A 14,474-nucleotide genomic window follows, 5' to 3' on the forward strand; every position below is an offset into this window, starting at 1 on the left:
CCCAAAAATTTTTTTAAAAAAAAAAAAAAAAAAAAAAAAGAAAAAAAAAGAACCCCTCCTCCCTCCCCCTTCCTCAAAAACGCCAAAATACCCACAGCATTAAAAATAACTGCTTGTAGCTAAAAATCAGGTATGAAAGCTTAAATGCACAGCACTGCTCTATTTCTGTAAGCAGTGTTCTTAAAGATCAATTTGGCAAGTTATTGGACAAACACAAACAATTGGAAAACGCAGTTAGTTTCTGAAACTTTTTGCACAGCATAGTTAATAGCCTGCCTGCCTACCTCAGCAAGAATGCATACTTGTACTGCAGAGCAGCCTCAAAATATTCTTGACAAAATATTTCTTAGCAAACAGCTTTTTAAATGAAAGTTTAAGTACTGCTATCAAGCAGTGTTTTAATGTTCAGTGAAGCACGCTCACTATTAAGGTATCTGTATGCTGATGCCTATTTCCTTCGTCATCCTCTAATCTTATTCCCAGGCAGGTTAATGTCAATTTGATGTTTATTTCAATGGGAGCTGAATGTGCTGAACTGATCAGTGAAGCAGACATAAAATAATCTCTAAAATGTGTGTGCTGCCTTCCTGGGATTTCAGGGACAGTCCGTCAGATTCCAAAGAATCTGCAAATCCTGCTAAATACCTTGTCACAACACAGACACAAGAAAGGAAGGAAAGGGATAGCTCCATGCGGGGCTAGAAATGTACAATAGCGTCAAAGGCTTTCCCTTACTAGTACAAATGGATGGAGGTAGGGCCAGATCTTGGGAGTGCTCTTAGCTACAGAAAATTAAGTATGAAGCTTATCTATTCCCTTCACCCACTTATGTCTTGGTGCTCAGAAAACCAAGCTTAATTTTTCCCTACTCCCAGAGAAACAGGATTCAGTAGAATGGTAAGCTACATTTTTTTTACATAAATAATGAAGACTAGAGACAGGAATGGATTTACCTAGAATCAAGACAGATTAAATAGATGTTAAACTATCTCTTTTCTGACCCTTGAGCCTCATACTACAGACTATGCTAGTCTCTTTATTTACCTGCCTTCCTGTTTAAATGGCCTTCATCACCACACTACCTGAGCATTTCACAGTTAACAGATTTTTAATCTCACATCACCTCTGAGGAGTAGAGAATCATCATTTGCCATTTACTAAGGTGAAATAAGTTTAAAGTGATATAACCAAGGTCAGGCATGACATAAGAGGCAGCCAGGAATTGAACCCTTGTTTTCCAAGTTTCAGTCCCTACCCCTGTTCACTGAACCTTCCTTCCTCCCTATTGACCATGAATGAACAATACTTGCCCAACTGAAGACTGGGAGAGGTAGTCAGCCAGACACCTTTGCCCCTTTCCCCAAGCCTTGTAGCAAGCAGTAATTCTGAGCTAGGAAGAATGTGGCTGTGAATCTTTGCTGTGTGCTGCACAGTGCACTGATGGCATCAAGAACCAAAGTCTTCATTTCAGGATCTGGCACAACTCCACTGAATTTAGTGTGATTTTATGAGAACACCAGTATAAATGACAGGTCTCTTCATTGCACGTGTACTTGCACAAGAAATCTCAGAAAGAAATTTACCACTCTGACTAGGTAGAAATGCTCAGAAAAAATACTGCTTATTCTGAGCATTTTATGTTTTTTGTCGTTTAGAAGCAGTAGGTAATTACAGTCAGCTGCACATGTAAGCATCATATTTGGCACTTGATTCAGAACCTTATTGCACTGGTTTTTTCCTTCCAAATGGGAGGGTTTTCTAGGTTGAGTTTCACTGTACAAGAGTCCCAGAGCAAGCAAGACTCCCATAAATCATTGAGGTCTTATTTTCATGTGAGCAAAATCAGACCCAGCAAATCACGCCAGCTTTCCCAATGAACTACAGCGTGAGAGATGGAAAAGCAAGGAAGGAGGAAATGCTAACAATGAATCAGCAAGCATTGGAAAAAACATGAGGTTTCACAAAAAAGCCGTACATGCACACATATTTCTTCACCACCCTCCTCTTACCTTAAACCCAAAGGCCTGAGGTTTAATTGCTTACCATTTCTGAAGCACTTGGTTAACAGGTACTATATATGTAGAGATGCCAGATATTGTCATTTTGCCCTTTACACAATGACCATGTGGATCACCTAAAGATTGGTATGATAAGCCAAGAGCAACAAAAGAATGACCTCTGTATCTTTAGGATCTCAGCATAAGATCAAAGCCTTACTCTAAATATTCAGTGAAAAATGATGATGGGAAAGTTTCCCCTTCCCTTTATTGTGAAGGTTGGATACTTCCATCTGTACATGTATTCTATGGAAAGGAAAGCCATTAATACTTGTAGTTTCCAGTAACCCAATCAAAGACCTCATGACCAAGTAACCAGCTGTTTCCAACATAGGCAGGAATAAAGCAGCACTGTCCAGTTGGGAGCTGCAGTGAGAAAGCAATTGAGGAAGTTTCTCCCCAGTAGTTTAGCTCATACAGACCATCTTTAAAGTTTTAAACCAGGGCTGTCCAACCTCTAAGTGGCTAAGAGCTAGGGTGACCGCCTTTTCAAATGGGGAAGGAGGGATATATGCCCGCCTTCTTAGCGGAGCAGAGCAGAGCAGAGCGGGGTTGGGGGTGGATGCAAGCTGCCTGCTGCAGGCTCAGGGCTCCCACCTGGTTGTGTTTCCCTCAGGAGCCCCGCACTGGCTACACGTGCCTCCTGCCCACCTGGCAGCAGCAGGAGGCACAACTCCACACCACCACTACCCCTGCTGCCGCCAGGTGCAGGGGGTCCCCGGGGGCAAGGCAGCAGTTTGGGCAGCCCCGAGTCCACAGCAGGCAGCCTGCATTTGCCCCTGCCCCATGCACAAATCTGGCAGAGGCATATGTCCCCCTATGTCCCCGCCCCTTGGATGAGCCACCTGTGGCTCTGTTCCTCTCCATGCTCCAGCCCCATGTACTGCCCTGGTTGGGCAGCAAACCCAGCCCTGCCACACTCCCTCCCTCACCATGGGGACCTTGATCTGCTCCCCATGTCCCCTCCCCATCCATAGACCTACCTGCAGGGAGATGCTGTCCAGGCTGCCCAGCTCTTTCCTGGCCACGTGCATGTGTGTGGGCATGCATGTGCACATGGTACACCCTGCGTCCCTCTCCTGGCATCCCCCTGCAGGCTGGAATGCTGCCAGACTGCAAGGGGAAACCTGCCATTTCCCATGGAACCCTGCACGACACTGTGAATCCAGGACAAATGCTGTCCTGGAGTTGTGTAGCCCAGGACCAGGACTTGTGTATCCCATTGCAGGACTGCCCAATTAGGGATGCGTGGTCACTCTACTGGGAGCCAAATGCTCCCCAAGTTGCACCAGTGGAGGCTGCACCAAGGCAAGCTACAGGCCCCCCAGACTGCACACTGCATAGATGTGCTCCCCACCCAGCCAACTGCACCACACATCTGCAATTCCTCTGCTGCACTGTGTGCACACAGGCCCTGACTCCTTCACTGCTGTAATATACATCCACGCCTGCATGTATGCTCCCTGGCTACTTCTGCAGCCCGTGCCCATGTGGCTCCAGGCTCCCTCTCAGCTCCCCTGGCCATACCACACTGCAAGACCCAGAGTGGGGAGCAGCCTAGAGACTCTGACTCTTGCAGCCAGAGCACTGAGGAGAGTGGCAGCTGGGCAGGAGCCTAGGGGACACAACATAACCCTCAAGTGCCACATGCAGCCACCACCTGGGCAGCCCTGTTTTAATCTAATGTTACCAATTTGATTAAAGTTGGAAAACCAACAGTGATCCCAAGTACACACTGAGTATTGTTCTGATAAAAACGTTCTCTGTAGAGTTACCTGTGCATAACAGGCACTGTCATTCAATTTATAGCCCAGAGTTATCATAAGGACAACGTTCTTTTTTGAAGCTTAAACACAAGCCATTCACAGCATTATTATGATGTCAATAATATATTAGTAACTTTATTAATAATCTACATTAGAAAGGACTATTGACATATATTTAAATAATCTGAAGTAATAGTAATTGCATTGCAATGACTGCTTTGAAGGTCCAGATCTACTGTTGAAGTCAGGTGCTAGTTAGGTTTAATTCTACATATGCATAATCCATGGTATTTACAAACAAAGAGCATGCATTACTATACCACTGGTCCTTGAGCAAAAAAGATACCAGACTGTGTAAACAGTGCCCTTGGGCATAGCATTAGAAAGATAATTGTACTTAGTTTGTAAACTTCTTCGGCTAGAAACACACACCTCCCCCACAGCACTGCTATCTCAGAGTTAAGTAGCACAGAAAAGCTGTGTCACAACAAAGCTAGTCCTTCTTTTATTAACTGCTGCAGGACAAATGCACTAAATTCCTTTATATACACTGGGAGGTTATGAAAGGAACTATTCATTGTTGGACCAATAAATCTTATCTCCCCCAACTACTAAAGAAGGATGGACAGGGTCCTGGTATTTTATAGTTAGTGTTTCTGAACCCTTACAGCAAAGCTTGTGTCTGCAACTTTGAATTCTGGGAGCAGGATACCTGTCTACTCACTGATGACAGTCCGGTGAAATAAAACACAGCTGACTTTCACTAGCGTAAGTGTTGTTCAGTCTCCTTCTGGAAGGTCACACTTCACCTCCATAAGGACAGCACTTGCACTTTGCAGTCTTTACTATACCTGCCCCAAACAAAGCCATATGCAGATTTTAAGGCTAGAAGAGGCTATTATATTACCAGTTTAACCTCCTATAAGGTACCCATTTTAGAATTTCACTCAGTCCTGCACTGAACCTAACACAATGTTTAACTAATGTCCATCTTCCAGAAGCTATCCATTCTTTAAATAAAAGATATTAATAGATGTCTTTCCCTTTATATTTCCCATTATAGTTTCCAATGACTAATCACTTTTACAGTTAAAAAGTGTGCTTCATTTCTCATATGACTTAACTTTAACTTCCGGTTTCTTATTTTAATCATCTGGCTATGATTTAATTATACATAAATAAAGGAGGACCTGAGCTGTTAAGTAAGTGTAAAATATTCTTTCTATTTACAGGAAAAGACCTAAACAAATTAAATTAGGAAAACGGGATGTTTCACGGCACTCAAAGCCTTTTGTTCCCAAATTATGAGGTAATAAACTTTCAGCATCTAAGGTATGGGCCAAGTTAATGGACAATGACATTTACAGCAATTTGAAATGTGTTATACCCAGGGCTAGAGTCTTTGGCCATATTGCACTGTATGAGCTGCAAAAAATGGAGCATCACATAACAGATATGGAAAAACGGCTGGGAATTTGCCCCTATGCAGCAGAAATCTCTGTCAGAGCAATTCACAGCTTACTGAGACTCCTGCCCTTTCACTTCTGGACAGCACCACTCTTCCACTAGGGCAAGGTCTCTTAGGGACATAAGTGAAGGCTACACAAGGGTCAACAGCCCTCAGTTGCAGCCCTGAACCCTAATCTTTTACAAGTGCAAAACTTCCAACACTGGAAAGGAGGAACTGAGACGGCTGATGGGGGTCAGGCAGATGTAGGGCCAGAACTGGATATTGGAAAGCGGGGAGGGAAGAATATGTAGGGGATGGAGGCAGAATTTCGGGGGCAATCCAGGGCCAAAAATCACCCTCCCTCAAAAAGCAGCCAGGTGCTGGGAGGAGTTGAAAAACTAAGATATCCAAGGAAACTTCTGTTAGTATTTCTCAAATTTTGGGTCACTTTTTTGGTCTGATTCACTGTTGAATAAAAAAAGATTAAAGAACGTTGTTACTCTGTAGAAGTAGGGTAGAATGCCTTATATAGGGGGAAACTATTCATGTACAAAGTTAATTTGGTTAGTAGGTGACAACCAAAGCTAATATTGGGTGCAAGTCATGCAGGTTCCTTTGAAATAGTGCATAAAAAAACCCATAACCTGGGGCTACACTTGTCAAAACCAGCGTTGTAAGTAGCTGATGAATGCTTATGCCTGTAATGCTGTATAAGTGCAGCTGCATGTAACACTTAATCCAAATGTACAACAGTAGTATACTAATTGTAAAAAAGCCAGATGGCATCATGAGGCAACAAAGGAATCTTTGGCTGAATTATGGTCGCAGTCTGCTCAAATCTCTACACATGACTCTTGAATCTTTAGGGCAGACAATCTTAGGATGCAGGATTTCATTATATGTCACTACTAACTCAGGGCCTTCACCACCATCACAGCAGCTCCTAGCTAGCCCTTTTCCTGAGCAGCTCTCAAAGCACTTAAAGGAGGTCACTATTATCATACTTTAACGGAGAATCAAGGAAGAGAGACAGATACTCCGGAGGCAGGGGGGCAGAAAGAACTTGCCCAATGAAAGAGCCATCTGGGAATAAAACCCAAATCCCCCCCAAAATCACAATCTACTACTCTGCCCCTCTGTCCACTAGGTCACACTTTCTTCTCATCACAAATGGACAATGAATATCAAAAACCATCCTCGACTTTTAAAAAGCAGCAAGTTGCTGAGTGTGGTTCCATACAACTTCTTGCCCTATCTGGGCTTTGAGAAGTGGTAAAATCAAAGTAAAGATCCCACTTATTTTGAGAAAGGCATTCCTAGAAATAGTGGTGTATACACAACTCTGGAAGTTCCCTCCAGATCACCTTTCAGTGATCTTGCCTCTTGGCTACACAAATTTCACAGACTGTCAAGTTCATCATACACTGGAAACAAGTCATACTAAGTTGCACTTAATGAGGACAGAACATATTCACAGCAAGACTTTTTGGAGATGAGGTATTTGGTGCACTGCTGAAAGCTACAAATTTTCAAGAAAAAAAAAACCCCAACAACATACCTATCCAGGGCCACAGGCTCCTAGCCTTTGACAAAAAAACAAAGCCAAAATCTACCTACAACCAAAATGTATGAAGAGATACCATCTTGCCTGGCTTCATGCTTTGTAGGCACTTACTAAAGTTATATTTTTCATGTGATGAGGCCCCTGAAAGTGCTCTACAGTCATAATGTAACAAACATTCATGGCTTCAGAGTGCTTTTAAAACAGCCAATTGTGAGAAAAAATTAACCCTCATGTAATGACGTATCAGACAGGGGCATTCTAAGGCTGAGTGCCTCAGGGAATCTGTGCATAGGTTCCCCATGAGGGTTAATTTGAGTCCATTCTGCCTGCATCTCATGCAGCTTTGTGGGGCTGGGCTGATGCTCCTGCAGGGGAACACTAGCCCAGTGCCACCCCTGGGGCTGTCACAGAGAGAACATAGAAAACCCCTGTCTCCTCCCTAAGGGAGGGGAAGGGGGGAGCTCCCCCGTCACACATGGGGGACCCCTGGCTGGGGTCTTGGGGGGAGCCCAAATCCATGAGGCAGGGTTGTTCCCTTCTCCCTCTAGCCCCCACGCAAGCATCTTGACAGTGACACGGGCTGCTGAGCCTGGAGTTGGGGCAGCAGGGGGTGGAAAACACAGAGCACTAACTCATGGCACTTTGTGTAAACTCATGGCTACCTGCACTTCTGTGTACACACTGTATTTCCATGGGGTAATGAAAGCTATATCACACTAAAATCAGGGAGCAAGTTTGGGGATTCCAGTATTAAAGAGGTGCAAAGCTAACTTAACTGGCATTCCCAGTTCTTATATATCTGCTTACCTAAAACAGCCATGACTGTCTTCATAAGCTTCATTGGTGTCCTCCTACGGCTGATGGATCCACTAGTGTGTGGAGATAAGACGTTAGTTTTCCTCTGGACGTACATATAGATTCTTATGTAAACCACTACCATAATGAAGAAAACAACTAAATTCGAGACTGTCCAGAATATCAGGTAGCTTCTGCTATAAATCGGAGCCAGGGAAGAACAGGCTGAGATATCACAAAGACAGTTCCAACCCAAAGTAGGCACAGAACCCATAAAAATAGCAATGGCCCAGATTAAAAAGATTAAAAAGGTGACTCTCTTCTTTGTCAGGTTACTGTGGATCCTCATCCGCATGATTGACATGTACCGCTCAACAGCTATGACCAATAAATTCACCAGAGAAGCTGTCAGGCTGGTGTCCAGAAGCCCCTGACGCAAAAACCACCGGTTAACAGTTAAGGTTTTTGACACTGGACCAGTGTTGAACATCAAAAACACATATGCAATGCCAGCAAAAAAGTCCGCAGCAGCTAAATTAGCGAGCAGATAGTAGAAGGGAAAATGAAACCTTTTGTTTCTGACCACGGCTGCTATGACCATTGAATTTGAAATAAAAATAAAGAGACAGAAGAATGTCCCAAAACATAAAACAATAACCAGCTTTGTTCCTGACCACTCATCTGCTGTATCAGTGTTGCTCATGTTGTAAAAAAAGTCCATACGTTTATCATAGTGGCACTCGTTCATCCTGGAGCAGAGCCTCACATCCTAGGAAGGAAAGAAAAGATGCATGGATTAAAATATCCAATTGGTCTATACTTAAGATGCTCTACCAACAGCTGCTTTGGAGGCAAACATTTCTTGAGGATAAATTTTCAAGCATTGCTAGTTTCAAGTGAAAAGGACACCTGGTAGAAAAGACTGTTCTAACACAGTGCTTGCCATTTGAGAATTTCTAAACATTTAACCCCAATTCAGAAAAACAAAGTGAAATTAAGCTTGATGTCAAATAAGACTTAAGCACACTCTTAGCTCCACACAGCTGTTACGTCCTGTGCTAAATTAAGGACTCACAGAACTCCAGCACTTGTATTAGCAACCCCCATTTTGAACACAAGCTGAAGCTAATGTCCCCTGCTGCATGTTACGTGTATTAGGCAATTAACTGGTTAAGCACACAATAAATTTAAACCTGTCACATGTGCAAAGTAAGACTAGCCATAAGTACAAAGTATCAAACAATTAACTGATTAATTGTGCAATAAATTTAAACCAGCCACACATGCAAAGTAATTATCACATGATAAAAATGACTATCCAGCTATAAAAAGAGCCAACCAACTACAAAGGTAGTGCTTGAAAATGTGTAACAATTCTAAATCTGGTTTCTATCCAGCTTTAATTTGAATGTATAGCAGGGCCTTGAGGTCTAGAGCTAGGAATAAAACCCAAGTTCTCATTATTCCAAATCCGATGTTTAAGCCACTGGCCCAGCATTTTTTTTGCTTATCCATGCATTCAGTCAACAAAAGTAAAAACCTGTATCTGTTCTTACTCCTTGATCAGTACAACTCAAGCCTTTTTTGTGCCAAGTATGTGTTTTTTGTAAAACATATAAATAGATTCAATATGGATATAGACTGCTGAAGATGCATATTCTACCTCATGCACATAACTCTTATCAACAGTAAATGATTTAAACGCAACATATTTGCAAGGTGAAAATATATGCAATCTTCAGCTAAAATAGGCTAGAAGCTGTGGAGACGAGACAGAATTGTCTTGGTTTTTAAGATAAACTATTTTTAGTGAGCAGTTTGTTCATATTTCGTGACCATCTCAAACGCACACAACAGTCAGTTCCTTTACAAACAGCACTTTTCTTTGCATCAGATTCATGTACATCTTCATAAGAAAGAATGACTGAGTAGAGGGAAAGAACCATACTATGGCTTGTACTAAAATAGTGTAAAGCAGACCTTCACTGGCATAAAAGGAAGATACTAATCTACAATAAGGTCAACTATATTAAGACACCTAACCCAAAAACCTATTCAGTACAGCAGAGCTGCACAGCCAGCCAATATACAAAGTGTTTCTAATAACCTACAATACAGACTATAAAATGACTAAGGTCTGCAGCTTCTCAAGGACAACAGTCATGAGTAAAATGGCAACTGCTGGAAAGGCTCTGATCTTAGTGCCTTTATGGGCAAAAGTACTTGCTGAACTTCACAAGAAACATTTACAGTATGATCCAAACTACTGTATATAGAAAAATGGTATAGGCAGGGACAGCGGAAAGATCTGTGAAAATTATAGGGAAACTTTCTTTTTTCTTGGAGCATACTACATCTTAAATACTGTGTAATCATCATTCCAGGAAGCGGCTCACTCTCTCTCTCTCTCTCTCTCTCTCTCTCTCTCTCTCTCTCTCTCTCTGAACTAGTAACTGCCTGCATGTAGGAATCTGTAGACAGTTAATTTCTGATTAAAATCTGCAGAACAGTACCCAAACTTCAAAGAGCTATTTAATCTATTTTAACAATTGTAACATCTTTTTAGAGATATCACTCAAATGAAGACTTGTCAAAACACTGTGCGTCAATAATGCTGCACTAAGCTGAATGGCAGAGCAACAATTCATACCACACAGCAGAGATGAAGATCCACACCCAGACTGGATACAGCTTTTAAACTTACTGAGATGCTGGGCAAACAGGCGCTAGAGGGAAAGAAATTTGCTAAGCTTTCAAGACATAAAGCAATTTGTTACTTCTTAGCCCTCTCTATTAAGTGATTTATTTAGAAACTTGTAAAGTGATCGGAAACTGGTCTATACTTGTAACAGAAGAAGCATGGTGCACACAGACTGATTTTAAAACGGTAGAACCCAGTCTAAAATTTATCTCCCCCACCAAAGGGTTCTGTTCACTACCCAGCTAAACTATGCCACTTACAGAAAATGACGTAACTTAGATTGATTCTGCCTTGGGTTTTTTTGAATGTGGGTACCTAGCCTTCCTCTCCTCTCATTGTTGCCAAGCACAAAGTGGGTATCGATGCTTTTCTGAAGGTGCAGACAGAAGTACAGCTCCTGGGTCTAATTTATGACACTTCACAGAAAGCATTAGCTGTTGGGTCGGGAGGGTGGGGGACTCAAGTTCTAATCTGGAGTTGATCCAGGGAGAGAGGCTGAGTCTCTGCAGCCTCTTCCTCTAGCTTTATCCCCTCTGTTTCAGATCCCATTCTGTCTCAGGATGGGACAGAAGTCCATTCTAGGGTTTCCCCAGCTGTGCTGGAGTGGAGAGGGAAGTGGACTGGGGCTCCCCCACTGGGGGGAGTGGGAGAAATAAGGTCGGGGCCAGCTCTAGGCTCTTCCTAGCACGGGGCAGCTGGGCCAGGGCTGTGCTTGGAGCAAGTGGCAGTGATGCTGGGAGGGGGAGCTATGGGCTGGAGCTAGGGGGGCCTACCCCAGCCACAGCCCCACTCCCTCCCTCACTGCAGGGGCCTCAATCTGCCCCCCCAACACCCTTTCCCTACCCCCGCCCCTTGCCTCACAACAGACTTACCAGCCAGATGCTGCTCTTTAAGCTGCCGGGCTGCATAACGGCAATCAGACCAGTATCAAACTATATGGCTCATTAATAATGAGCCATCAGTATCAGCCCAAAAAAATATTTATTGGTGCACCCCTATTAATTTATGTTTGCACGTGCTGGGAGCCTGGTTCAGCTGACGCAGTCCCCTTCCATCTCAGAATGGGGCTATGGGGAGGGGGGGAAGGGAGCAGAGAGAGCTTGTTCTGGGGGCTGTCCAGCCAGCGCTGGAAGGTGGCATGCAGCATTTATCAGTAACATTATTGGCCACATCAGCCAAAAAAAGCCAACTGCTGATAATATTGATTTTCCTTTTATTGGTGCCCATACAATATGGACCAACATATTGGTGCACATCTACAGATTAATGAATGAGCTCCATTTCAGGATCGGGCCCGTTTAAAGCAGTGCAGCCATGCACCCTTTTTTTTGGTCACGGCTGTAGAGTGCTTTCAGGGACCAAACTGAGTGAAAATTGTCACTTCTGCCTGTGTCTTGACACCGCTACTCTGCTCTTGTCTTCTGTTTACTTCTCTGAATATATTCCAGGCAGGATCAAGAAGAAAAATAACTTAATGTTAGAAACTAAAGGCTTGAAAACCAAGGGACCTTCTTAAATGCACAGATGAGAGGAGATTGACAGAAAACAAAGCGGAGGATAGGAGAACATCTAGAATGCCCTTCCAGGTTGGGTATGGTTTGAGAGACCTACTGGGGAAAGCAGGAACACATATCCTGGGAACTTGTGAATATAAAAATACTTGAAACCTTTGACTTCAATCAGCTGATGCCCCACTGGAGTTTATTTGAACCAACTAATAGGTATATCAACTGCAATTATCCTGCACACATGTTAAATATTAAATCTAGCGGTGTGTTAAAAAAAAATTTCTCCTGCCATAACCACAGCTTCTGACTTGCTGAGTACTGTTACTAGCTAAGCTTGGGAGGTACCAGCATTTCACCTGGTTGACGATCATTTTTAATATGATAGGCACTGTTGTCTTAAGCCAAACAAAATTACTTTACATTAGTGCCCTGGGTATTTATTATTTTACTGTTTAATTATCTTAGTTGTAGGAAGAGATTTGTTACAGCACAAACGTTGCACCGATGGGTTATGAATATGTACCTGAAAAATTGACTTCTTGTCCTAGCCTGGAATAGGATGCTTCTCTGTTTCTGATGGTAACCAACACTAAAAACTTCAGGACAAATTGCAAGGTATGGAATGACCAGTTTCATGAGGAGGCTTCTTCCTGACCCTTATCAGCCAGGCAGTGGTTTATGACCAGGAGTATGAAGGTATTTTGTCTCTGCTGTTTTTTCTTGTTTAATGTAACAATAGATGACCTAATTGCTAGAGTAGGTTGGCTACTCTTTGTCCAAATCAGCTTCTCACATACAGTGTGCACAGTGTAAATGAGACACATTGCCAATATAAGTGATGGAAGAAATTTAAGCATGTTTAAGATCCATTAGGTTTTGTGTTTAGTGGTTAGGAAGAGGAATTGAAAGATTTGAATGCACAATTGCCATAGATTCACTGTGTGTCCTTGGACATCTCACTTCACCTCTACGTGCTTCTGTTTCATCATCAGTACAGTGGGAATAATACATAAACATACATATGTAAATGATCTTGGATTTACTAAAGAAATGTGCTTCATGCATAACTTACTGTTTATTAGTGAATTATCTCTGTATTTTGGCACAAACAGCCCCCTTGAGCTCTCCTGCCTTTTAGATCTTTTAATCAAACAGTCACTGGAGTTAGCAAAGCAGTGTACCACGTGCTCTGCCTGATATATGTAAAAGATATAAGTACAGGCAACCCCCACTTAATGTTGTTTCACTTAGTGCTATTTTGCTACATTGCTCATTTTAAACTGATACCTGATTTCACTTAGTGCTCAGCAAGTTGTGTTATAACGCTCGTGGTTGCCATGTTGGGTCATTAAAAACACTTGTGAACTCACCATCTTGGATCTTCAAATACTTTTGGTTTCACTTAACACTCATTTAGCTTAACTTCAATTTTTCAGAAACCAATTAAGAGTGTTAAGCAGGTGATGTCTGTAAAGCTATAAAAAGTGTCCTGTGAATGGAGTTTGGTGCATTATTACTGAAGGGACAGCCTGAGCAAACAAAACCTTATTTCCAGGTTATTCCATAAGTAATCTTTTACAGCATGCTCAGTGAATAAGAGACATTGCTTGCATAGTCCATAGCAAAAATAACTACTTCTTCTACTTCAGAAGCAAAGACATAAAGCACATTCAGTCTGTTGACTGCTCTTCATTGTTCTGATTAGAAAACTGATGCCAGGGCTTCTTTATTTCTAATGTTATGTATTCATTCTAGATTACTCCTGTCCTAAGACTACGTTCAAATAAATTCTGTAAAGATGAAAAAAGCTTGGGACTACATTGTTCAATCTACACACAAACAGTATCAGTTTACAAACTTGCATGTTAGCTAATGCATTTTCTAATCCACACCCTGTACACATTTAAAAACTGCACAAGAAACAGTATAGCAGTACAATTGTACCAATAAGCCAAGAAATGCACTCAGGTTACCACAGCTCAAAAAGAACAAAAAAGGGTGTGTAAAGGAGCAGAAGCCAAAAACGTCAGTATTTCACCATAACAGGGACTTAGAAAACACTCTGGGTTTTTAAAGATCTAATTTTATTAAGTTGTTAATTATATCATAATGCAATTGAAAGAAACATTCTGAAAACAAGTTTCTAACCAAGTTCCAGTTTACAGGAACCAGAAGCTATTTGGAACTAGAAGATACATAGGCTTGCCCCAGTGTAACTCAGAAGCCAGGTTACAGCCTTTTATATGGTACCATTGTTAGCATTTTAGTTTGTGCCCTAAGAATTCCTTGTGTTTGGAAAAAGGCACTATTTATTTATTTATCAGAGACCTAGGAATACTTCCTTTTTTTAAATACCCACAACTTTAGAAAATCTAGCTAATACAAACTGAAGAACAGAGTGGCAGTTAAATGGTGGGTTTTTAACAACACCGCTTTAATTTAGGGAGAATTAACCTAAACTAAACCCCCGTGACATGTACACAAGGGTGGGGGCCCGATCCTTACCTGCCTCTTTGGTGGGGGGGAGGGAGGCAAGCTGCTGGTGGGCGGAGTGGTCTCTGAGCTGTGTGAAGGCCCCCCAGGTGGCACCTGCCCCGGGCAGTCCTTAGAGGCACCACAGCCCTGAAGGGAAG

The 14,474-nt window shown here is 42.4% G+C and overlaps 1 protein-coding gene across 1 annotated transcript in view; it reads right to left on the reverse strand.

Annotated features, from left to right (window-relative positions):
* LPAR3 (lysophosphatidic acid receptor 3) overlaps window positions 1–14,474 on the reverse strand; it is a 28,198-nt gene that overhangs the window by 9,286 nt on the left and 4,438 nt on the right. Inside the window, exon 2 of the mRNA XM_019501535.1 lies at window positions 7,645–8,401. Coding sequence (XP_019357080.1) covers window positions 7,645–8,380 — 736 coding nt within the window. The 5' untranslated portion in view covers window positions 8,381–8,401. The remainder of the gene's footprint in view (window positions 1–7,644; window positions 8,402–14,474) is intronic.

The sequence above is a fragment of the Gavialis gangeticus genome, unplaced genomic scaffold, assembly GCF_001723915.1.
Source record: "Gavialis gangeticus isolate Ggan-Ray unplaced genomic scaffold, GavGan_comp1, whole genome shotgun sequence".
NCBI classification, from domain to species: Eukaryota; Metazoa; Chordata; order Crocodylia; family Gavialidae; genus Gavialis; species Gavialis gangeticus.